The sequence below is a fragment of the Pelobates fuscus genome, chromosome 1, assembly GCF_036172605.1.
Source record: "Pelobates fuscus isolate aPelFus1 chromosome 1, aPelFus1.pri, whole genome shotgun sequence".
Taxonomy (NCBI): domain Eukaryota; kingdom Metazoa; phylum Chordata; class Amphibia; order Anura; family Pelobatidae; genus Pelobates; species Pelobates fuscus.
The window spans coordinates 292,241,122-292,267,084 of NC_086317.1; the positions used below are offsets into that span (position 1 = coordinate 292,241,122).

The 25,963-nt window shown below is 41.5% G+C and overlaps 1 protein-coding gene across 2 annotated transcripts; it reads left to right on the plus strand.

The window, feature by feature from the left end:
* Positions 1 to 5: 5 nt before the first annotated feature.
* ZBTB11 (zinc finger and BTB domain containing 11) lies at positions 6 to 25,284 on the plus strand. 2 transcript variants are annotated; one of them, XM_063457475.1, is made up of 11 exons: positions 6 to 416; positions 3,432 to 3,661; positions 4,047 to 4,278; positions 6,092 to 7,191; positions 10,882 to 11,058; positions 11,637 to 11,849; positions 15,904 to 16,048; positions 17,340 to 17,457; positions 21,875 to 22,006; positions 23,289 to 23,464; positions 24,428 to 25,284. In XM_063457475.1, exons 1-11 carry the CDS (start codon positions 107 to 109, stop codon positions 24,946 to 24,948), a joined length of 3,354 nt encoding a protein of 1,117 aa, XP_063313545.1. In that variant the 5' UTR covers positions 6 to 106; the 3' UTR covers positions 24,949 to 25,284. The 2 variants fall into 2 exon arrangements, with proteins under 2 accessions (XP_063313545.1, XP_063313544.1); XM_063457474.1 differs by having other exon boundaries at positions 7 to 416; positions 21,848 to 22,006.
* The last annotated feature ends 679 nt before the right edge of the window (positions 25,285 to 25,963 follow it).

Genomic DNA, 25,963 nt, shown 5'->3' on the forward strand with positions numbered 1-25,963 from the left:
CGTGTAGCTGTCACCCGCTATCCAGAGGGAGCACCGAGCTAGCCGCCCGGATACAGAGCGCGGCCTGCGCCCCCAGGGAGGCCGGTGGGGCCCCGTGCTGTCCGCCATGTCCAGCGAGGAGAGCTACCTGGCCATCCTGCGCTATCTGACCAACGAGCGGGAGCCCTACGCTCCGGGCACCGAGGGCAATGTCAAGCGCAAGATCCGCAAGGCCGCCGCCTGCTACGTGGTGCAATCCGGGACCCTGTACTACCAGCGGCGGCAGCGGGACAAGGAGCGCTTCACCGAGCTGGAGGTGGTGCTGCAGCCCGAGCGCAGGAAGGGGCTGATAGAAGCGGCGCACACCGGGGCGGGAGGGGAGCACCTGCCCCGGCATCAGACATGGCACAACCTGTCCCAGACCTACTGGTGGAGGGGTGAGAGCACATTGGGGATCTCACAATGGGGGGCACTGGGATCTGCTGCAGTAATGGCACTTGGCGAGCAAGGCATCTCGGGAAATGTAGTCTAGCTGCAGTTGCAGTGACACAAGGTTTTCTATCACAGAGTCCCTGATATAGAGCTATCACACTGCAATACACAGCGGAGTGCTCCATGTGCTGCTGGAATGACAGACAGTGACTGCTGCTGTGTTGTATTGTGTACATCTAATGCAGGGCTCGGCCAGCTCTGATTATATAGAGTTTTGCAATGTGTAAGAAGTTGTGTGACTTGGGCAGGGGAGTTAACGTGAACACAGTATTCATTGCTGCCATTGAAAGAGCTAGCAGGTTGGCCAAATGTTAAGTGATTGGAGCTAGATGGAAAGTGTGGGAGATAAATAACTGTGCACAGGAAGTGAGAGGTGGGTGTTGGTGACAGTGTGTTCCTCAGCTCATGGCTAGGGCACTGATTGTGATTGGAAAAGTGAAGCTATAGAACCACGAGTTTACTATTGGTGTTGGGATGTTCTATTTCCATGGCAAAACGAGCTGAATTAGTGAAAACACTTGGTTAAGATTTGTTATGCATTATTTAAGTATATAATGTATAACAATTTTTGATATACATCTGTTTAAAAAAAAAAAATCAAAATGGATAGGGACCAGTGAGTCATACCATGATTTTCTACACTTCAGAATTACTTTGTATTGAACAGCTTTTGGTGATGTTTTACTTATTGTACTTGACCTCTTTGTCAGATGAGATGGGGAGGAAGGGGAGGGGGGCTGATGCTTTAGCTGCTGCACTGACATATGCAATGTACACACTCCTAATGATATTTCATACTGGCAGTACTTTTTCATTTTTTTCTATTTTTCCAGTATTAAAGGAACACTGCTGAAGTTGCCCCTAATGCTATAGTGTTCCTAGTTCTATACAGGTGCCCTTGTGTAATAAAAATGAAACCAGAAGTGGTGCTTACATTCTAGGCACCATAGCCAGCACAGCACTCATCTCTCCACCTCCGTCATAGAGGCATGCCCTCCTGCGATGGTCCAGCATTGGAGAACTAATGCTCATCCAAGCTTTCCTATAGGAAAGCATTGTATTCAATGCTTTCCGGTGGACCTCTGCATCATGTGACCGTTTCACTTGGGCAGTGCAGCGGAAACACCTCTAGTGGCTGTCAGGAAAACAGCCTTTAGAGATGGATTTTATTTACAAAAAAATTGCAATGTTTCACATTGCAGAATTGAAAGGACATGGCAATTGAGATTAAGTTGTTTGGGTGACTTTAATCACATAATTTACATCTTTGTTTTTCCCTTCGTTTTGCCAGACACAAACATAGACCATCTCACCCAGCACTCAGTGCTATACATGCATAGATTTACACCAATACAGACACTGCACTCAGAGACATACATTCACAGATTTTCACACTCATAGGTTGTAGCTTGAAACTCCGTTATCTGGGGCTCAGGGTGCAAGTCCAACAAAATCTTAGTGCGGGGCTGGGGGTTTAAAGAACGTCTCCCCCCTCCCCGAACCTGTTGGTGCTATGCTGGTTATGGTGCTTAGAATGTTTAATTAAAGAGACTCTATAGGCACCTGAAGTCACTTTATCTCATTGAAGTGGTCTGTGTGCAGCGACCCTGTCCCTTAGCCGTGCAATGTAAAGCATTTCTTTTTAAAAGAAACTGCAGTGCTTACATTGCAGGGTTAATTCTTGCCTTGTAAACCCCCATAGGATAGCATTGATTCAGTGTTCATTCAGTGATTCATGGCAAGCGTGCATGTCATTTGCCACACATGTGCATTAGGTTTGTAGATAGCCATAATATTGCCGAAAGAGGAGACCGATCCATCAGTGCTGGAAGCAGGTAAGTGGAGAAAAAAGGGGTATTAACCCTTTTGTGACTTCCGGTGGGGGGGGGGGGGGGGTGGCGGCAAAGGCAGAGGGCCGATGTAGGACAGGGCTCAACAAATCCCAGGTCGCCATGGCAACGAGAAATTTTTCCCTGGCACCTGGGATTTATCTGCCCTTAAGCTCTTTCCCTGGGGAGCATTGTAGCTGGCCACCTGCTCTGGGGAGCATGGAGGTGTCTGGCTTAGGGGGTATTGTAGCCGGCCGGCCTGGGGAGCATCAAGGTGGTCGTCAGAGGAAGCGTGAGTGAGAAGTGATGTTCCTGCATCTCCTCTTTGCTCTCTCGCACTGTATAATGATGCTGGGAGCCGGAATATGAAGTAATTCCAGCCCCGGCATCACTACAGGGAGCAGAGAGGAACTGCAGGTAGATTGCTGCTCCCTCGCACGCAGGAAGAGAGAGCAGCCGCACTGGACCCCAGGGAAAGATCCACTCAGCTCTCCCAAAGGTATGGAGACTGGGTGGATGAAAATAAACAAATGTAAATCTGTGTGTGTAAGAAAATGTGTCTGCATGTCTCTGTCAGTGTGTGTGTGTGCCTCTGTCCCTTCGATCACATAAGGTATTTTCACTCACTTTTTTTCCCCACGGCATGCTGCGGCCCATTTTTTTGCCGTGGCTTTACCCGCCTCCATAGCTGAGATGATCAATCTTTATTATCTTAGCCAAGCCAATGCTTTACCATAGGAAAGTATTGGGATGATATCGCACATGTTCTCTATGGGTAACATTCGGCATCTCCATGCTGAACATAGGCCTCTCAAGTGGCCATCTGAGTGACTGGCACTAGAGATCTTTATAGGCAGCAATGTAAACACTGCCTTTTCTATGAAAAGGCAGTGTTTACATTTAATAAGCTACAGGGACAGGCTATAGGCACTAGAACAACTAAATTAATCTATAGTGGTTCTAGTGACTATACTGTCCCTTTAAAAATTGCATATTGCTAGTTTAAAAAAACTAAATTGTATATTGTGATTGGGGGGGGGGGGATAGGAAGGTATATAAACTCAAAAAGATATTCTTGTGTTTGATTTAAAGTAGTATTTTCATCTGACAATTTTCTTTTGCATTTTTTAGGTATCTTAAAACATGTGAAAGATTACATTAAGGAGTGCTCGAAATGCCAGGAAAAGCTAGACCGATCTCGTTCTGTGAACGATCCTTCAGATATGTTAGAAGAACTTGGTATAGAGATTCGATCGGATGGCAATGACACAGATGATGAACAGAGCAGTTCTGCCCCCAGTGCAAACCTTGTTGCAAAAGCTGCTAAAAAGAAGCCAGTGGCAAAACACGAATTAGTATTTGTGCGTTTTTGTTTTGTTTTGTTTGTTTTATATACATATATAATTATAATGTGAGTCCTAAGTCTCCCTCATAGTTTTCTTCAAAGGAGCTAAAATCTGTAAATAAATGGAGGTTTATTGACTAAATAAAAGACTATAGAGAATGAGCAATGGAATTTCAAAGTCAAAACTTGTAATCTCAGACTTTGCTATTGCTTCACAATATAGTGATGAAATTCTATTATTTTCCCTCTCTGTAGTTCTAATCTACCTAATGTTACTAAGGAAGCAGAGAATGTACTAGATTTATTTCTTCTGAATGTAATATAGCAACATCTGCAAATGTAGTATTTAAGACATATATTGTAAGACCTGAACTCAATGACATTATGCTTTTCACTTCTAGGTTGATAGCAAGGGAATTGTAAAGCAGTCCTCTTCTAAACATGGCCAAAAAGTCTTAGACCAGCTGAACCAGCAACGCCTTTCTAATCAGTTCTGTGATGTTACGCTCCTCATAGAAGGAGAAGAATTTAAAGCACATAAGTCTGTGCTGGCTGCTAGCAGTGAATATTTTAGAGAGCTCTTCATTGAAAAAGGAGCTGTTTCAAGTCATGAAGCTTTAGTCGATCTTTCAGGTACATGCATGATTTCTTCCAACATAACTAAAAGTCCAAAAATGCCTAATGATAAGAATGAAATGTACATCTTTAAATAGATCCTCAGTCTTTAAACTTCAGAAGTGTTTTTTTTTGTCATTTAGATTTTATACAGCATATTCTTACACTTGCTTGATGAGTAAAGGCAAGTGTATTTCTAAATTAAAGGGACACTATAGTCACCAAAACAACTACAGCTTATTGTAATTGTTCTGGTGAGTATAGTTAGTTCCTACAGGCGTTTTCTGTGTTTTCAGAGAAAATGTAGTTGTTTACATTACAGCCTAGTGATAACTCCACTAGCCACTCCTTAGATGGCTACTAGAGGTGCTTCCTGGGGCAGTGCTGCATACTGTTCAGCACTGACATTTAGTGTTTCCACCCTCTTCATGGAGATACTGAACTTTCCTCGTAGAAATGCATTGATTAAATGCATCTCAATCAGGAGATGCTGATTTATTCAGAGTTGTGTTTGTCTCATCCCCCTGCCCACCCCTTGGTTATCTCTGCTAAACCAATGCTTCCCTATAAGAAAGCATAGTGATTGGCTGAGATCATCACTGATGTCAACCAAGAGGGCAGAACCAGCACTAGCAGACTAAAATAAAGGTAAGATTTTACTATTTTTAGGGTCGCAAGAAGGAGGCCTAGATAGTAATTTTAACACTATAGGGTCATGGATACATGTTTGTGTTCCTGGTCCTAAAGTGTTCCTTTAAACAGACTTTGTCACATTTCCATTTTTACTGTTTTATTGGGAATTTTCCTAGTACACTACAAATTTTCATGGTTATGTCACATAAAAAGCAGATTAACCTAGTACCATGCCAAATGTTTGTGATGTTCCTGCTTTAGCACAGCTGAGTTGATTAGCTTGATGCAATGGTAAGATCTTCAAATCTAATCCTGTCTGTTTCATTGATAAAGTAGAAAAGTTTGTTTCAAGAATACGGATGTAATGCACAGGAAATAATCACTGCTGAACACTATCTCTCTTAGTAATTCTTGCTTTTGGAAAATCTAAAGATTTATTTAAGATTTCTAACTCATGAGATTTTTATGAATTATATATTGGAGTCATCTGTTTCACTATGTGGTATTCATGCTCTTAACATAGTTAAAGGGCCACTATAGGCACCCAGACCACTTCAGCTTAATGAAGTGGTCTGGGTGCCTGGTCCAGCTAGGGTTAACCCTTTTTTCTTTTACAAACATAGCAGTTTCAGAGAAACTGCTATGTTTACACTGAGGGTTAATCCAGCCTCTAGAGCCTCTAGTGGCTGTCTCATTGACAGCCGCTAGAGGCGCTTGTGTGCTTCTCACTGTGAAAATCACAGTGAGAAGACGCCAGCGTCCACAGAAAAGCATTGTAAATGCTTTCCTATGAACTGGCTGAATGCGCACGCGGCTCCTGCCGTGCATGCGCATTCAGCCAATGACGTCGCTAGGAAGGAGGAGAGGAGGAGGAAAGGTCCCCGCCCGGCGCTGGAGAAAGGTAAGATTTTAACCCCTTCCTCTCTCCAGAGCCCGGCGGGAGGGGAACCCTGAGGGTGGGGGCACCCTCAGGGCACTATGGCAATATAGTGGTCCTTTAACCCCTTAAGGACACATGACATATGTGACACGTCATAATTCATTTTATTCCAGAAGTTTGGTCCTTAAGAGGTTGTTATATTTCAATGTTCTTAAGGTTATTTGTGAGTCAAATGCACCAATATGGTCTGTTTGACATTAACACTTAACTGGCAGAATAATATCTCATAATCCTTTTGTTTCTTGGCTTCTCCTACAGGATTCTGCAAGTCCAGCTTTCTCCCATTGCTTGAATTTGCTTACACATCTGAACTAAGTTTCGATTTCTGTACCATGGCTGAGATTGCTGTTCTGGCTCGACATCTCTATATGTATGAAGTATTGGAAGTCTGTGAATCTGTTCACAAGCAGATGGAAGACAAACAGCTCATGCTATACCAAAAAGGCAATGTGCAGACTGTTGCATCAGAAAAAAGCTTACTGAGTGACCATGCAGCAAAGCCTGTGGAATTAGTATCTGATACAGCCTCTTTACTGGCTAATGTGCTGGATGGAGATCAGGCATCTGTTGTGGTCAAACAAAATGTAAAATGTGCAGTTGCAGCACAGACAGAAACTCTGACCGTTCAAAGCACAACTCCTAATCTAGATGGATTATCTCAGTTGTCTATGGACTCTACAGTGGAGCTTGTTAGTGAAAGTGAACTTCCCATCAGCTCCTTGACTGGCACCACTGCAATTTATATTTCGGGTGTGGACTCAGACCTCAACCCAGCAGTCATCATTCCAGCAGTACTAAATGTATCTGCAGAGACATCAGAGACTGAACAAACTGTGTGTACCACTCCAGAACTTTGCGTATCGTCTGCATCTACAGATAACCAAACAAATTCCTATATTGACAGTGTGAGCGAGTCTCATGATATTTCTGACTCACACATACTCACCAGTTGTGTTGGTGAAGTCAAAGTAACTGCAGATCACATGCAGCCAGACACTGCTTTTAATGAATCTGGTTTCACAAGTGTGCAGTTGGATGAACAGTGTAAAGAGACTAAAAGTACAGAATCCTCTTCCGTCTTTGCTCTAGAGAAACCTTGTGTTGATCATGTGGGAACAGTGCCAAAATCAAAGAGCAGAGACCTCCCTAAACGGAAACGTGGTAGGCCTCCAAAGTCCACAGTAATGGGACAGATCATTAATAGTGCCAACCCAGAGAATTCAACATCCGATGACAGTCCTTATAAAAGTAAACTGCGAGACCGATTGGTAGGGGAAGGTGGATATGTCCAGATGCACAAAGGCCAGGAAAAGAAACTCTCTAATCGAAAAGCAAACCCTAAATCTGCAGTTCAACAGGTAGTTTCTTTTTTACAATGCTTTCTTGTTCACAGTAAACATGGTATTCATCGTATATTCAGTGGCATACCAAATATCTAAGAAATTGTAGGAAAGTAACTAACATGTAATTAATACATCGCAGTAGTATATTTATGAAAAACATATGTTTTACCTTTTAATAAATACAGTGCATGCTTTTGGTTGAATAACAAGTGCAACATGTTTGTTAGTTTCTCAGTTATTCATTGTTATGTTATGTTCATTAACAATAGCTTGTGTTTTTTAAAAACAAAAATTTTATTACATATTTATATTTTCTGTTAGATTTTTTCTTCCCTCCATGGGATGGTACCAGGAAACTCCTCAAATGTGCGAAACACCTTCTGGGGGAGTAACGTTGACGTGACATGCTCTTCATGTGACTCAGTCAACTGCATTGGATAATCTGTGTGCCAGTGGTACTTAGTAGGGATCGACCGATATTGAATTTTTTAGAGCCGATAATCTGTGAACTTTTAGGTCGATAGCTTACTGATATTCTGTACATTTACCATATTATTAATATTTTAATTAAGTGGTTAATGCACAAAATATACATGCCAGTCAGATTTTTTTTATGATTTCAAGAATATTTATTGATGTGTGTTGTGGATGCAGTGAGTGTACTTGCTTAGTAAATGCAGCGTGTGTAGTGGGTGCAGTGTGTTTGTGTGTAAAAATGTGCGGTACTACCTCCCCTCCCCCACCCCTTACCTGTCTCTTAGTGCCCCCCCCCCCCCATTCCCCTTAATGTTCCTCTCCATTCTTTTTTAGTGGGTCCCCCCCCCCCACCCCAGTGTTCCTTTTCCCTTCCCTCCCCTGTACCTTAGTTTCCTCCCTTAATGTTCCTCTCTCAACCCTAGTGTTCTCCCCCCCTTCCCTGTCCTATAGTGTTCTTCACCCCCCTTCCCTGTCCTATAGTGTTATTCACCCCCCCTTCCCTGTCCTATAGTGTTCTTCACCCCCCTTCCCTGTCCTATAGTGTTCTTCACCCCCTTCCCTGTCCTATAGTGTTCTTCACCCCCCTTCCCTGTCCTATAGTGTTCTTCACACCCCCCTTCCCTGTCCTATAGTGTTATTCACCCCCCCTTCCCTGTCCTATAGTGTTATTCACCCCCCTTCCCTGTCCTATAGTGTTATTCACCCCCCTTCCCTGTCCTATAGTGTTCTTCACCCCCCCTTCCCTGTCCTATAGTGTTCTTCACCCCCCCCTTCCCTGTCCTATAGTGTTCTTCACCCCCCTTCCCTGTCCTATAGTGTTCTTCACACCCCCCTTCCCTGTCCTATAGTGTTATTCACCCCCTTCCCTGTCCTATAGTGTTATTCACCCCCCTTCCCTGTCCTATAGTGTTATTCACCCCCCTTCCCTGTCCTATAGTGTTATTCACCCCCCTTCCTTGTCCTATAGTGTTATTCACCCCCCCCTTCCCTGTCCTATAGTGTTATTCACCCCCCTTCCCTGTCCTATAGTGTTATTCACCCCCCTTCCCTGTCCTATAGTGTTATTCACCCCCCTTCCCTGTCCTATAGTGTTATTCACCCCCCCTTCCCTGTCCTATAGTGTTATTCACCCCCCCCCTTCCCTGTCCTATAGTGTTATTCACCCCCCTTCCCTGTCCTATAGTGTTATTCACCCCCCCTTCCCTGTCCTATAGTGTTATTCACCCCCCCTTCCCTGTCCTATAGTGTTATTCACCCCCCCCTTCCCTGTCCTATAGTGTTATTCACCCCCCCTTCCCTGTCCTATAGTGTTATTCACCCCCCCTTCCCTGTCCTATAGTGTTATTCACCCCCCCTTCCCTGTCCTATAGTGTTATTCACCCCCCCCTTCCCTGTCCTATAGTGTTATTCACCCCCCCCTTCCCTGTCCTATAGTGTTATTCACCCCCCCTTCCCTGTCCTATAGTGTTCTTCACCCCCCTTCCCTGTCCCATCGTGTTCTTCACCCCCCTTCCCTGTCCCATCGTGTTCTTCACCCCCCTTCCCTGTCCTATAGTGTTCTTCACCCCCCTTCCCTGTCCTATAGTGTTCTTCACCCCCCTTCCCTGTCCTATAGTGTTCTTCACCCCCCTTCCCTGTCCTATAGTGTTCTTCACCCCCCTTCCCTGTCCTATAGTGTTCTTCACCCCCCTTCCCTGTCCTATAGTGCTCTTCACCCCCCTTCCCTGTCCTATAGTGTTATTCACCCCCCCTTCCCTGTCCTATAGTGTTATTCACCCCCTTCCCTGTCCTATAGTGTTATTCACCCCCCCTTCCCTGTCCTATAGTGTTATTCACCCCCCCTTCCCTGTCCCTTAGTGTTCTTCCCCGACCGAAACATAAGTTCCTGTACCGCAGTGCGCCCACCTCGCGCCGGCCCACCCATTCATTATCGGTATTGCCGGTGATTATCGGCCGATAGCGATACTTACAAAAAATCTGAATATCAGTTGATAATATCGGCAAAGCCGATAATTGGTCGAACCTAGTACCTAGATTCAATGTAGAGGATTGAGTGACAGAGCTTTTAATTCAAATTTATACATTTGCTAGAATTTCTCAAATTGGAAAAATTCTCCCAAGTCAGCCATGTTTTCAGTTTGACTATTTTGGCCTAAATTTTGAAAATCCTTTTTGGGCATTTTTTATTAACTCCGAATTATAGCAAAATGAAATCCAAATGGTAACATTTGGGCACAAATAGCTGATCTGGAAACATTCTCAAATTCTCTGCTAGAAGCAAAGTTTAGTCAATTTTGCAATTCAGTTTATATTTTGTTGGTAATAATTAGGCATCGGAAATTCATCATGTCATTCATGGAGAAAGGGTCTACTCATTCACTTACTAGAAAATATCCGTGTTCCATAGAATAACGTGGGGTTTAATTTTCTAGATATTCCTGTAGCAAATCTTCACGGTAGCGTATTCTATATACAGTGTGTACATGGGTCAGTTTTAGCAGGTACACAGGATTTGTTGGCATTGTGTGAAACCCATCTTGTAGTTTGCACTCGTGTGTATGAAATTGTTAAATGTAGTTGTCTCCAGATAGCAGGCCCCATACTATACTAAATGTAGTTCACACTAATGTTTGCTATAAGTGATCGATGACCTATAAAGTGAATGACTAAATATATGTATGCAGGGGTGTGGCATTTCAAGATACAAAAAACAACAACTTTGTGTCATGACACACAAAATAATTAGAGATTATAGCACCTGCCTAGAGCCTTCCATTATTCACTAAACTCAAGCTTTTAGCAAATTCAATTCAAATGGAAAACCTAAGAGAAAAAAAGCTCACCTGGAAAACCTATCCAACTCTGCTATAGTGACAACCTTCTGCCTCCATTTTAGTGGATAATCCTGAGTGTCTCATTCTCTACCTCTCCCCATATTGTATGTGGTGAATGTGTGCTTTCTTCACGGAGCTGTCTATGGTCTCTCGGTTTGACTTCTTACCTGGGGTCCAATGGTCACTGCTAGAAGCTCTCTTCGCTTCGCTCAGTGATGCTCTAAGCAAGACCTTTGGCACCTCACAAAGTAAGTAACCAGGAAGTTTGGTTATGGTGCTTGGAGTATTCATTTAACAAGTGGGGGCTCTTTAGAACTTCAGTAGTTTTGAGACAGCAGTCAAGTCTTATCTAAAATTGCTTTATTACCATTTTTCTCCCTGTTGTGCAATGCAGGCTGCCATGAAACTGGTGCAGCGAGGTAAAAAGAGAATAATTGCCCCCAAAAGTGAAGGGCCCAATGTGGAAGCAGAACACAAGTGTAATGAATGTGGACTGCTTTTCCAGCGACGTTATGCTCTTATAATGCACAGCATGAAGCATGACAAGATAAAAAAAGAATTCAAGTGTCCAGTAAGTAAACCGAGCACAACAAATCATATCTTATTCTATCCATGTTTTCTTAAAGAGACTAGTAGTCATTCAATGTAGTAGTTCTAATATCAGGATATCTGCAAACAAATTTTTAGCTGCGCAGCCAGTTAAATTCTTAAAGGTGCACTCCAGACACAAAGCACTTAAGCCTGTTTTGGGGTATATCTACAAAGTAGTTGAAGAATTGCAATGTGGTGTTCCTTTAATATTAAACCTAATTTTGTGTAACTATTAAAGTGGTATACTCCAGTAATTACAATTTGTCCTCATACCACAGGTTCCCCACTTCAATTCACTACTAGAATTGTGTTGCATATTGCCATAGTCTGACCACAAACAGTAAGGATAAAGCTTACTTTTACAATAATTTCTGCCACTGCTGACGTGTGGTTTTTTTTTTTTTTTTTTTTAACTATATTTGCTTATATTTTTTGTTTAGTGCACACTCAAATTAATTAAAATCGCAGCATTCCTTTGTTTCCTGTAGTGTCTAGGTAATGAAACTATGGAGTTAAATATTGGGACATTAGATATAAATATTTTTTCCTTCTACACAGTTGTGTACAAAAGAATTTCAATACAAGGCATCTCTGCGTGCTCATCTCATTAGACACACCCGCAAGCCAGACATCTGCGTTCCTGAACCAGAAGTGGAAGGGCCCACAAAAAGGCAATTTATTTGTGACATCTGTGGACGGACACTACCGAAACTTTATTCTTTGCGACTGCACATGCTCAGACATACGGGAGTGAAGCCACATGCATGCAAGGTAACATGACTGAAAACACATTCTATCCCAGCTCAGCAAATCCTGGTCACCATGATGACTCAGAAATGGGGGTTGACAGCTTTTTTTTCTCCTTGTCCATCTCTGTAACCCTACACTACAACAGTGGTCTTTCTTTCTGATCTATGGAGTCTCCTCTTATCCCATAAATGTATGTACGGACTCTTAGCTTTTTTTTCTGCTGATTGTCTCAGGAAATGAATGCTGTTAAAACACTAACAAAAGTAATAGTAATAATGCAGGAATGTAATTTCTAAATTAGAGATATGAATTATGAGGGCTGGCCACAATTCTCTGGGGAATTGTTTATGTAAAACCCATAGTCCTGCTGGGACCATAACACCTTAAGAGTGGAAGCAATTTCCAAGTTTTGATGCAGTAAAGTAATTTAAGTGTTTCTCTTAATTTGTATGTATGTATAAATACATGCATATATACACACACACACACACACACACACACACACACACACACACACACACACACACACACATACATATATATGTATATACTTACATACACATATTTATATATTCATATATACAAGCTTTTATTTAACATCCTATATGTAACACAACATTATGTGGGAATAAAATGCTGGGGGGGGGGGGGGGGGGGGAGAACGGAACGGAACGGACGACATACTTTCCCCCCCAGTTTTTGCTTATAATTATTACTCATGCTGTGAAACTAATGAAAAAAGAATAGAAAAATAGATTAATATATCAGTCATGATTTTTAAATACCTAATATGTTTAGGATCTAAATACATTTTTTTTTTTTTGTCAATCTTTCTTTTATTGAGGCATTTATAAGACTGGGTACAGAATAAAGAGTAGGGAATGCACATTTCTGTACAGGTTGGGAGCAGGATAACACAATATAGCATCTCCTATGAGTATCAGCCTCAGTTTATATTAATACGGTATAGCATAGTTATACTAACAAGTTGAACGATCAGTAGTAAAAGTAACGAAGCATCGTAACCACAGGCTTAATACATATCAGAACATTTTAGTCGTGAAGCACGTGTTTGCAGCAGCTTTTCAGTCTAGCACAGATAGGGTGACTGGGAAATTAAGGCTAAACTGTGGGCCAACATGGCGTGTTCGTGGGCTTAATGTGCTTGTCGTTAACAGGCTATGTTTCGAGGGTCAGTTTACGAGAATATAATAAAATAACATACCCCACCTATACCCGTGGTGCTAGGCCTAATCAATAATAAAACAACAGTAAAACCTAAAGCATAACTGCACGTGGTATTCAGTCTCCCGGCCCACGAGCTTTATGTGGCTGTAAATTTATGCCCTTGGGCAGCATGGTGCGTCGGGCTGAGCTGGTGTCAGGTGGGAGGGGGAGACTGCGGTCTGTAGACCGTCTACTCGTGTATGTAGCGAGTAGCTACCTGTAACGTGTGTTGGCACTCTTATGTTGGGCAAAAGTAAAGAAAACAACAATATATATTCTCCTAAGCGGGGCTGCTTCATTTTATATGTTAAGAGTAAGTTGCTTAATCCAAGTAGCTATGTAAAGCCAGTTAGTAGGTTTTGAATATGCAGGCTATGCCCAGTGCTGAAAACATGTAAATTAACCTTTGTGAGGGTCACAGGTAAGGCTCGGTATTGAGACTAGTAGTACACTCTAGATATAAGATTATAGGTAACGAACTAAAGCTTACTAAAATACTTGAAATAAGTATTATTATTTATTATTATTTAGTTTCTATGCTAAACAGAAGCACAGGTATAGCATGACTGTGATAGTTAAAAGTCTGAATAGCTGTCTCCCTGGGACACGCGAGCATCGCTGGGTCAGGGAGTTCTTCAGTCCTGGGGATCCCCAGGGGGGACTAGGTTAACATTTAGTCCATGGGAATCCTGCATCTATATAGTCCCAGGGGTGTCCGCTTATAAGGGTCTTGCGTTGCTGGATAGTAGCGGTGCTGTAAACCTTGTAAGTCAGTCCTGATGGAGTGCACAGCCCCTGGCCTAATCGCTGGTCACGGCCCACTTCCTCAGCCGATCCCTTCACGTGGCTTTGTGGAGGTTGATGCTTGAAGGGTCCATAGGGTGCAGGTGTATTGCGAGGATGTGACGACCTCCGCCTGGCCCCATGTGGGGTCTGCATCTTGGTGCCACAAACTCGGGTGCTCGTGGAGGCAGAGTTTTTCCCTGCATGGGCGCCATGGAGAGCCCCGGTGGTTCGGCGCCGCCAGCGTGGCCGATGCCGTGGAGGTAACCTCCTTTTGACCCTCGGTCCGGGTGATAGGTCGGTGGTCGTTGCTGGGGTAGGAGGGTGTGTAGTGCCCGGAATAGGCCCGCTCTCCCTCTGCTTCCCTGTTTCCCGTGACGGGCCTTCGTGTAATAAGAAGGGTCTTGTGAGGAGTTGCTCCCACCTGTCCCAGAATTGCTGAAATGCCAGGTCCAGGCCTGTGGGCTGCGGGTTCGTGGGCGCTGGACTTGTGAGGTGGACTGCGTCCGCCATGTTGTCAGTTCCGGAGCATCCGGAGCCCAGGCTTGAGTGGGCAGCTGCAGTCCGATGGGTTGTGTGTGTCAGCTTGGTAAGGACCGGGGTAACCCCCGCCGGTCCATAGGGGGGGGGGTAACGGGAACTCAAACTCTGCCTTGCTGTACTTGTGGACGGCGGGAGAGCGGCTGTCTCCCCCACCCGCCGCCATGCTTGTAGGCCACAACATCAGGGAGCACTGACCTGTTTTCAAAATCCACGTATGTGGTGCCTACTCACGGGTCTCGGTCTCCCCTATCGATTGGGTTCCACCGTGAGTCTGATCGCGGCCTCCGCTTGTCAAAAATCGGCTTTAGGTCAGGTTAGCTACGGGAGCAGCAGCTACATGCGTCTGCTCCATTCTGCAGTCAGGCCCCGCCCCTCCTAAATACATTTTTGATGATTAAAGCGAACCCTATACCAACCCCACATTAACGCTATACTAACCGTACTCCTTACCCAATGCTTACACAATCTCTAACCATATACCTATCCTAATCTTACCCTTAACCTCAACTCGACAGTATACCTAACCTTTACAACAAAATTAATACATAGAAATGGGTTATTACTATTACTATTTAAAGGGACACAAAGGTCATCAGAACCAATACAGCTTAATGTAGGGGTTGTGCTGTCTATAACATGTCTCTACAGGTTCAGTATTGTAAACTCTGCATTTTCAGAGAAAAGGAAGTGTTTTTATTGCTGCCTAGTAACACCTCTAGGTGACGTCACTCAGACTGCCTCTAGAGTTACTTCTTATTTCAGTCCTGCATTGTGTGCAGGACCTACGTTCAGTGTCTCAATGCTCTTCATGCTAATTGCTCCCCATTAATTCAATGCATCTCTATAAAGAGATGCTGATTTAGCACGATGCAGCGTTTTGCCACACTTAGTGTAATTCTGAATGAAGCCTGGTTCCAAACATATTCTATGGAGATTGGTTCTGGGAAGCTGGCAAAGTCCAATACTGGTCCAACTCAGATCCAGGATGGTTTCCGCAAGCTGTACTCCAGAGAAAACACAGCTGAGCACAATCGCTCTCAGCCACAGTTTTATGAATGAGTTAAAGGGTTTTGTGCAGCGCTGATTTCCAGCACTGCACAGAGCTTATTGGTCAGTCTAGTGATGCTAACAATGGCCCCAGCTGATTTACAGGAGCCCCATGTATCCATTGATACCTTGGGTTAGTGGTGTGAACAGGGATTTAATCCTGCTCACAGCACAATATCTATATAGGCATAAAAAAATCTTCGGGCACTAAATCATTGCCTCAGCAGATTGGGGGAGCCTCAGGTATCCATCGAATTTTACCATGCTCTGTCCAAATATGCTGGATATTCTATGCTGCCCAACAGGCTTTTAAGCCCACTTTATGTAGGACGTCATAGAGCAACATAACATCCTTAAAGGGTTAACTAGTTAGTGATTTTTTTTTTTTTCACTGTTCATTTTATGTTATGCTAGTTAAAACAATTTTAAAAAAATGTGTGCGCATAATATGTAATCTATGTTCCTTACATCTTAGATATGTGAGAAGGCATTTACTCACAAACATGGCTTAAGGATGCATCAAGCCTTACATGAATCCCAAAAGCAGTTCAAATGTGAAATGTGTGATAAGTCGTTTGTAACAAAACGCAATCTCCAGGAACACGTGAGCACTCATACAGGTAATGTTTCTTTGACTTAATATAAGTGCATATTCTTGCATGGTTATGTTTGATCATGACAGACCCAATGCATTCAATACTATTTGTTTTTAAAAGTAATTACATTTTATTCCAAGGCCAGATGTATTTTTTTTTTTCCTTTATTGCAAAGTATGTTTAATTTAGAATCTCTTATCTCCTACACTGATGGTGGCTTGCTAGACCCTGCAGGAGCCTCCTGTGTTTAAAGTTCAATTTACAGAGCACAAGATGAAAAACTTTTACAGTAAGGTAACATGTGATTGAAAAGGAAATCAAAAAACATAATAATCATGCAGGCTGTGTCAGTCACAGCCAGGGGAAGTGTGACTAGAGCTGCATAAAAAGAAACCATTATAACCAGTGCAACTAGAAAAGGCAAGTTTGTTTGTCTTGTTTGTTAAATGCTTCATATGTGCAAAAATTCAATAATTTTTGTGGAAACATTGGTGAATAAAAAATCCTAATAAGACTCCTTTATTGCTACAATAAAGGTATTTTACCTCTATATGCCCTCATCCGGTAGGTGGGAGGCATATCTACCAAACATTAAAACTATCGACTGGACAGCCATTGCTTCCCAGTTGCTAGAAAAGGCCTATAGGAAGGGGATGGGGGCCTAAGAAATAACTAAGAGGACATATGTGGGGTATGCTAGGGACCTATGCCCCCACCCATGGGGTTACATTATATGACTATATAGTGTTAAGCCCACCACTATGTCACAGTACCACACTATCGATAGTTCCTGCGCTAATTTTACCATGGGAGAATAACATGCTAACTGCAATACTTACTATATTTATTGAATGATTGCAATCATTTATCATAGCGATTGATATCTTTAATTGCTATAGGAAATGTAAATTTGCCTAGAGTGGTAACAGCTCCTCACGTGGTTAACACCTTCCCCATTATGTGTACACACTGGCTTTGTTGCCAATTCTATATATTCATCAGAGAAATGATCAAAGCGACTTCGGCACATAATGTATAGTAGCTGTGATAAAAAGGAGAAATGTAGGAGGAATGTCATGCTCGCCTGTACCATCTGCATAGACCTCAATAGAGATAATTAACACATGCGGGAATTGTTTTTTCTTTTAATGAAAAATCTGTACATTCTAGCAATTCCTATAGCATAATCTGTAGATGCTTTCTGATAATTTAAGTTTAACATATGTCCCAGAACAGTTACACATTAAACTATGCCACATAATGATATATGTAAAAATAAATTCTTGTACACAATCATATTCTTCTCTTTTTTCAGGAGTATCCAAATATCTTTGCTCTATATGTGGAAAGGCTTTCCACAGAGCATCAGGTCTTAGTAAGCATATAAGGAAGCACAAGCCAAGAGTTGAGAATCGTGGATTTCACTGTACACAGTAAGTTTATGTAGTTATGGTAACAACCAAAAGGTTCTTAGAGGGTAGTTATCTATGTATTTTACTGAATAGAAAACCATTATAAGTAAATGTCACATTTATTTTGTCAAGTTCAATACTGCTGATCATAAATAATTACTTGTTCACAATAGTTATATGTATCTGCAAATACTGCAACAACCCAAATCTGGAACCACGCTTTCTTTGTTTACCCATACTTAACTATTTAAAACAAAAAGTCTTCACCGGCTATAAGAGTCGAAAGGTACACTTGGATGCAAAAATAAACTCAATTTCTGCAGTAGTGATTTTTTTTTTTTTAATTCTTTATTTTTGTTGTGCAGGTGAGTACAAAGCATAGACATACGCCACAACAGCGTACATTTATATTTAAACATAGATAGGTTAAACAGTGGCATGGAAAATTTGCACAAATTTTTCTTTTAAAAACATAATAAAGTAGGCAGGGATGTCTAAACGATAACAATCTGTTTGAGAACGACCATGTTTGCAGCATCCTGACAGTATTGGCACTCAGAGTTGAATATAAGAAATAATATCGTGACATGGCATAAGCATGTAAACCATTCTGCGGTGCTGTGTCATGAAGATTAATGTGTCTGGTAGCAACTGATTAACCCTTAGTTTACCTTAAGGTTTCAAAAGGCTGTCTAGTGTTCATAGTATAAGCTAGCATGCAACTGAAACATCTCTAACATATGAATTTTAAGTCATGGGTTGTATTAAAATATTTGTAAATGTGCCTCGCTAGGTGAGTAAAATACACTAAAAATTAATAACGAGTGGGAACAAGCTAATTACACATGTCTAGGCTGGAAGAAAAGTTTATCTTGAATCAAAGAAGGCTAGCTAGGGATGTGGGTTAGGGCACAGTAAAATGTCGCCAGACGTAACAGTGTTGCCTGAGTGAGGAGCCACTGATCTGGTTCGCTTATCGTATTTCTACTTTACGAAGGAGGTTAACTGAATGCAAAATACTTAAATGAAAGTTTAAATAAAATCATTGCTTATATTGTGGAGAAGATGCTTAACGCGAACAGAGTCACCTCTCCGCTCAGTCCCAGCTTCCCGTTCAGCCTATTCCCTCCAAGGGTAGTGCACAGTCCTGTAACACAGAAGCAAGCTGTATGCTATGTAGCCAAGGTGTTTGGTGCCGGGCTCGAGCTCCTGTCCAGCTTGGGGTTCCCCTCTGGATCATCGACTTGCGTGGTCTGCCTCTGCTCCGCTTGGGTGTGTGAGTCTGTGCTGTCTTGTGCTTGAGGGGCGCGTGTTGTTTGATTCTCCGCCAGGGTGAGGTTATAGCCGCTAGTACAGCCGAGGACCGTGGTATGTGTTTGCTCTTTTTCGGAGGAGCAGCTGTGCGTCCCAGCGAGGTCCGTTTCCCACCCCGCCGCCATGTTAGGGCTCGATGCTTTGTCGCGGCTGTGGACTTCAGCTGGATGTTTGGAGACGGCATGTGCGGTGAGTGGTCGCCTGGGTAGTTCAGAGCTGGTTGGCACATTCTGGTTTCCAGCTTGCACCAGAAATCATTGAAAATACGGTCAAGTCTGGACAGGATGTCATATTTTACTTCAGGGTTGCTGGGGGCAGCCGCCATTTTGGTCTTGTCGCCGTAGTTTGCAGGAGTTGGTATGGCTTTGCTTTCATCTTCCACCATCTCAGGGCATCCTCCAGGGGTTTGACTGGGATCACCCCCACCAGTCCATGGGGGGGGTAACAGGGCTTCGGTTCAGAGCTTGTCGCCATCGAGCGGTCCCGGCTCAGGAAATCGGCCGCCTCCCCTGTCCGGTGCACGACAGGCCGCATTGATAGAGCTGTGCCGCTGGTTCGCCTCCTACACCCTTTATCGCTCTGCAGTGGGTCTCCGGTGAGTCAGGGATTGTGTAAGTTGCTTATTCCGCTCCCACTGAGGTTGGATGAGGGTTAAAACCGCAGTTTTGGCTCGTGGAGGAGAGGAGCTCGAGCAAAGCACGTCTCTCCTCCATGACAGTTAGGCCCCACCCCCCTCTGCAGAAGTGATTTAATAATAGTTTGACATGCTACTTGAGGTAAAGAGAGGAAGGTTGCGCCAAAGGAAAAAAACGTATTACTGAGAAAAAAAATATCTAAAAGAGAGTTAAATAACAATGGTAGGAGGTCACAAACTCAAACCACAAATAATGCCAAATAGAGTCCTTATCCAAATCTTGCCAATGGAACAACCTACAATCTTATGGGAGGAATGTTCTCTGTAGGAGGCAGATGGGAACAACTTGTGGGATCCATATGTGGAAACAAAGAAAGGATAATAGTGCAAAAAGTCCAATAAAAAATAAATCAATATTTCTAAGGCAACCGGGTCTAATTTAGTCCTACTCATGTGTAATAGAGCTTTAAAACAGCTCTAGTATGAAAGGCATACAGCGGTACAATCCCCACTTTTATAGGACACGTGAAGAGATGTAAGTGTCACAGCAGATTTGTAGACCATAAAAGGGTTAAAAAAGGAGACCACTAATAGTGCTCACTGTATGAAAAGGATAGTAGGTGTGTGTATGTGTGTGTATGTATATATATATATAAGTGTGTGTGTGTGTGTGTGTACTCACATTTTATTGAGCAGGCGGACTGCTCAATGAATCAGGCGTGAGTATGGGGGGAACATACATAATTTATTTTTTTTATTGTACTTACTGAATTATTATGCTTTCTTTGTTTCCACATACGGATCCCACAAGTTGTTCCCATCTGACTGCTACAGAGCACATTCCTCCTAAAACACTGTTGGTTGTTCCATTGGCAAGATTTGGATTAGGACTTGGCATTATTTGTGGTTTGAGTCCTACCATTGTTATTTAACTCTCTTTTAGATATTTTTTCTCAGTAATACGTTTTTTCCTTTGGCGCAACCTTCCTCTCTTTACCTTTTGTATTACTCTTGTTAGTAGGGTTTAGGGGAAACCTAATCTTTTATAGCATTGGTTTTATTACCGCTGTTTCCTTTGTTTTGTATTCTGACATTCTACTTGGCAAAAAATATCCAACTATTCCAGCTTTTGATGCACACAACCACATTTTTTAAACAAACAAAAAAAAATGGTCTTGATTATACCTGATGACTTCATTGAGACCCACCCTTAGGTCATGCTGTTAAACATGTCTGTTCTTCATGCATCATCTATACTGTATTTCACAAGCTGCTCAGTAGATTAAATCACATGGGGACATCAGAGGCAACCAAACTAATTCTTCCCAATTAAGTGCCTGTGGCGTTGTATCTCTGCAGTTGGAAAAATTGCTGCTTAGTAGAAACGGCAATGTTATGATTGCAAGGCTAAACACTCCTCTAGTGGCTGTCTTCCTGATGGCCATCATAGATGTTTTTGCATAAACAAACTGAGTCTCAATCTGTTCTGTGATTCACTCTTTTGACCTAGTTCGGGGGGGGGGGCCTGCCTAGTGTTCATTTAAATGGTTACTCCAGGCACCATGACCAGTTTACTGGTATGAAGTGGTCATGGAGCCTGGAGTTGGTATGGGTAGCGTTTTGCTATAATATTCTGCAGTTTTAGCCCCTTTGCTGCTGGGTGACAAATTTGGCATCTGATACCAGCACGCGCCAGACAATGGCAGCTTGGCTCCCCTCAACTCGTCCAGCATGCAGGAGTGACATCAGCTGTGGCCTCAACCCTGAATTGAGGTTATTTATTTTTAATTATTATGGGGGAGGTGGTGGCAGACTTGAACAGCAAGGGTTACTCTTACCTAAACCAGTGTTTTATGAAAACACTCTTTTTTTGGATGGAGTAACCCTATACCAAATAACGTAGACCTATAATTGTTAAAAATTGAAACAGTCATTATAGTATAATGCAGTCCCATAAATCTATGTGCTCACGGTTACAACAGCACAGACTTGGAAGATTCTCTTTTTAATGTATGGGGTACCTAGTCATATAAATCGGTGTCCCACTCACTTTAATAAATCATGTCTACTTTCATTTTTTTATTTTAGTTTTCAAGCAGGAAAGTGTGGTTTTAGTGGGACAGGGGGTGTTTATACATAAGTTCAGAGACAAATTTGTAATCAGAGTTGTAGAAACATACATGTTGGAGAGTAGGGGTGATCTGTGGAGAGAATAGTGAATTCCGTCTATGCAAAAATAATTAAAAAAATAATTCTGTGAATGAACAATGGTGACGGTTGTGATTTGTTTCTTCATACTATTCCGTACTTTAACATGAAAATGTCATACAGTTTTGGATTTGTACAGTACAGCATAAGAATAACGATATTGACATTAACTAATGTAAAAACTGCTTGAAGTTCGTATTTTGTGTATGCACTTAGTAATGATCACTATGGTCATATTAACCTTGTTTAATGTAGGTGTGATAAGAGTTTCTTTGGCTCCAGGGATCTACAACAACACATGAATAAGCACCTTGGCGTAAAGCCATTTGAATGTGAATTTTGTGGAAAGTGCTACAGTTGGAAAAAAGATTGGTATTCGCATGTAAAATCTCACTCTGTTACTGAACCCTATAAGTAAGTATCATTCCTTTTATTTATTTATTTTAATACAATTTTTTTAACCTTCTTAAAAAAAGTTGAGTGACTGTTCTAGTCATTCCATTTTGAATAATATTCTCACCAGGCTTAGTTTAAAATTGTTGCAAGCAAATAGAATAGCACAGAGAGTCTTGGAGGCAGGTTGCAGTGTGTAATTATTCTGCTGCAGTTATTGGCTATTTACCATTCATGTTCTATTGAAGGCTGGGGCAAGCTGAAGTATGGTTACTGCTATAGTTAGGGTACCATTTGCTCTGAGATGAGACAGTCCAAATACACTGCTTCTATGAAAGGTATTGCCAGTGAGCATCAAACAATACTTGACAATACTTTTTCTGTCTTGTATATCCCCCAACACATACAGTTTATCCAAACTACAGTGACCAAATAGGGACCCTATTTTGTTGGATGTTAGTCTTCCTGTCCTTGCTTCATTACAAATGTAACAAGCACAGTACCCCAGTGTAGGTTTTTCTTCAGTAGTTTTAAACTTTTGATCCGATAACACTTTCTTGTTAATGATGGTATTTGAAACTGTGATCTGCCTGTTTAAAGGAATACTATTTGGTCAGGAACACAAACATGTATTCCTGACCATAAAGTGTGAAAAACGTCATGTAGTCCCCCTTACTTCCCTAAATATAGTAAAATTTTACTTTTATTCAAAATATGTCTGCTTGGCTGACATCATCAGAAGTGATGAACTGAGCCAATCACAATGGTTTTCCATAGGAAAGCATTGAATTGTCTGAGACTGTCAATGAGGCAGTTTAGGGGTAGAGCCAGCACAGCTCTGGCCAATCAGCATCTCCTCAGAGAGATGCTTTGAATCAATGCATCTCTGAGTAAAGTTCAGTGTCTCCATTCAGAGTGTGGAGACACTTAATGTCAGTGGTGCCCCAGGAAGCAACTCTAGTAGCCATATAAGGAGTGGCCAGTGGAGGTATCTGAATGCTATAATGTAAACGCTGCCTTTTCTCTGGGGGGGGGAATCAGTCCCTTCAGAAAGTCTGAAGGGACTGATTCTACTCACCAAAACAAATAAAATAAGCTGTTCTGGTGACTGTAGTGTCCCTATAAGTAAGAAGTGGGTAATGCACTGTGCTTTTAGATGTTTAGATATAGATTCCTGTGTTTACTTATGCATTCTATATTAAATAAGGAATTGAAAAAACCTGATAAACTTAACTAGTGTAAATGTGCATAGGCAGTGTTACCTTTCTCTACCTAATTGAATGTTGTTGTTTTTTCTCTCTAGATGTAATGTTTGTGGGAAGGAGTTCTTTGAAAAGTCTCTATTCAGAAGGCATGTAAATAAGGCTACACATGGGAAGAAAGGGAGAACAAAGCAAAATGTGGAGAGAGTCTGTGAACACTGTGGAAAAACATTCACTCAGTTAAGAGAATACAGAAGACACATTAACAATCATGAAGGTATCTATCTACTCTTCATAAAAAGTCTCAAGAATACTTATGTTTTCGCAGATGATTTACTTACACGAACTATATCATATTATAATTTAATGTTTTGCCAAAATCTGTAATTATTAACCTCTGCAAGCACATGCAGTCCTCACGGTCTGCTCCTTGCAATAGCAAGTTGATGCTGAGCTGCTGAGTAAATCAGGGAAACCTGTCTATTTGTGATCTAAGATTCGGCCTGGAAAAGAAGCCAGTATGGCAGAGATCAGAGCTAGGTTCCCTGGATTATACTAGCAGTTAATATATATTTTAAAGAGTTGCTGTCACAGTGCCTACAACTTAATTAGATTGCTCTCATTTTGAATACATTGATACATTGCACAGCTAAATACACTTCTAGTTGCTGTCATCCTGAAGCCAACTAGTTGGTACTTCTGCACCCGTCATGGTTCTGTGACATTCAAATCCCTCATGAGGTAGCCAATATCTCAATATTTTATATTGAACATATCATGCGTTTATTATATATGATATATTAAATGCATTTATGGGGGGGGGGGGGTTACATTAATTTGAATTTGTCATAACTGCTTTACTTTGTTTTCCAATTTATTTTTCCCTGCGTGACCATCTGAGTTTGTGTGTGATTTGCTAGTGCCTGGATGTAAGTGTTAAAATGTCAGGTTTCCATAGCATTTTTTATGAAGAAAGAAATGTAGCAACACTATTATTATTTATTTACTAAATAAAAAAAATAAAAATGTTCCCTTAAAAAAAAAAAATCCCTAATTGAATTTAAACAAGTAATGCTGCTGGTGGGCACTGGGGAACATCACTCATGTTTTACACATGGGACCTGAATAACCAAGTCTTGCTCTGCTCTTATACAGATATATGTTGTACAAGTTTAGGTATTTCAGTTGCTTAATGACTAATTTATTCTTGCTAGCTGATCCTGTTTTGTTATTTTATTAGGGGTAAAGCCGTTTGAATGTTTGACATGTGGAGTAGCTTGGGCAGACGCTCGCTCTCTGAAACGCCATGTAAGGACACACACTGGAGAGCGGCCCTACGTCTGTCCTGTGTGCAATGAAGCCTATATAGATGCACGTACATTACGCAAGCACATGACCAAGTATCACAGTGATTATGTACCTTGCAAAATTATGTTGGAAAAGGATACTCTACAATTCCATAACCAGGGAACACAGGTGGAGCACGCTGTCAACATCCTGTCCACTGATTTACAGGAGCCGCATGCTGATGTTGTAACAGAAGAGATTGAGACAGTATTGGTTTCTGGAGACACAATTGAAGCCATCGAAGCAGTATCTGATGCCCAGGAATGTACGGGTGTTGCTACACTGTCAGACCAAAGCATCATGCAAGTAGTAAATTATGTACTGGCCCAGCAAGGGCAAAAAATTGGGGATGTGACTGAACAGAACATAGAGACAGTAGAAGTGGAGGTTGACAACATTTCAGAGGAAGTTTAATCTTGAAATGCCTGTGTTAATCTGGATTTGTATATATCTGTACTGTATATTATAGCACTTATCCAGAACCCTTAAGTGCTGCTGGCAAGTACTGATGCTTGTTCGATCTCTTTGGATGCATTCATTAATGTGAAGTATATGCTTTGACACTTTTTTTCCTTATAATCCCTCATTTCCCATGTACATTATCTCATGCTAATGACTTTGAAGTACTAGTTATAAAACGCTATTACAATTTGTTATTCTATTGCATTTCTTAGGCTAAAAGTGTTTTTGGCATTTACTCTTTAATGAGAAGAGAATGAAAATAAAAACAAAATTGTTTTCAGTCTAAAATCTTCCTTCTTATTATGTGAATGTCACTATGTAAATGTCATCTTATTGTGACACTCATTGAGCAAGTTGAGGCTAAAAATACTGTCAGACAAACATATCTTATTCTGATAAAATATCATATAGAGAGAGAGATTCAAACGTGTGAGCTGGACTGCTAAAAGAATATATGCATTATATTTTTAAATAATATTATAATAGACTAGCTCATCTGTTTGAATCTCAGTTGCAAGCTTGATTGGCTGCTAGTATAAGAATTAAAGTTCTTGATGTATGCTGATATTGGCTATAGCTATTGCACGTCACATGGTAATATGTTAATTCTATTATTTAATCAATAACTACCACCTAAACAATTATAACACCGTTCCTAGATTTGGCCACTACACACAGAAATACTGTGATTATCAAGTGGTAATTACAGCTAAACTAGCTAGTTTAGATACTTTAAAGTATTTTTTTCTGGCTATAGTATTTTATAGAATTTCATGGGATGGTTTCATTTTGAAAAGAGGAGTTCATAGTGTGGTGTGTCTCAAAAGTGTTTGGAATATAATGACACAGCTCAAAACTTGCTGTAAATACTAATGCAGGTAGGCTATATTTTTGTTTTCAGTTTTAGCTATAAAACCGTTGGAAACAAATTAGACAATTATGTTTATAAATGTTCATTATGAAATGT

What these genes read in the sequence shown, in the direction of transcription:
- ZBTB11 (XM_063457474.1), top strand. Translation starts at nt 107, where the DNA reads ATGTCCAGCGAGGAGAGCTACCTGGCCATCCTGCGCTATCTGACCAAC. An exon ending in CTAAATCTGCAGTTCAACAG is followed by an intron (nt 7,192 to 10,881) that starts GTAGTTTCTTTT and finishes TGTGCAATGCAG; the next exon opens with GCTGCCATGAAACTGGTGCA. An exon ending in CGTGGATTTCACTGTACACA is followed by an intron (nt 17,458 to 21,847) that starts GTAAGTTTATGT and finishes TGTTTAATGTAG; the next exon opens with GTGTGATAAGAGTTTCTTTG.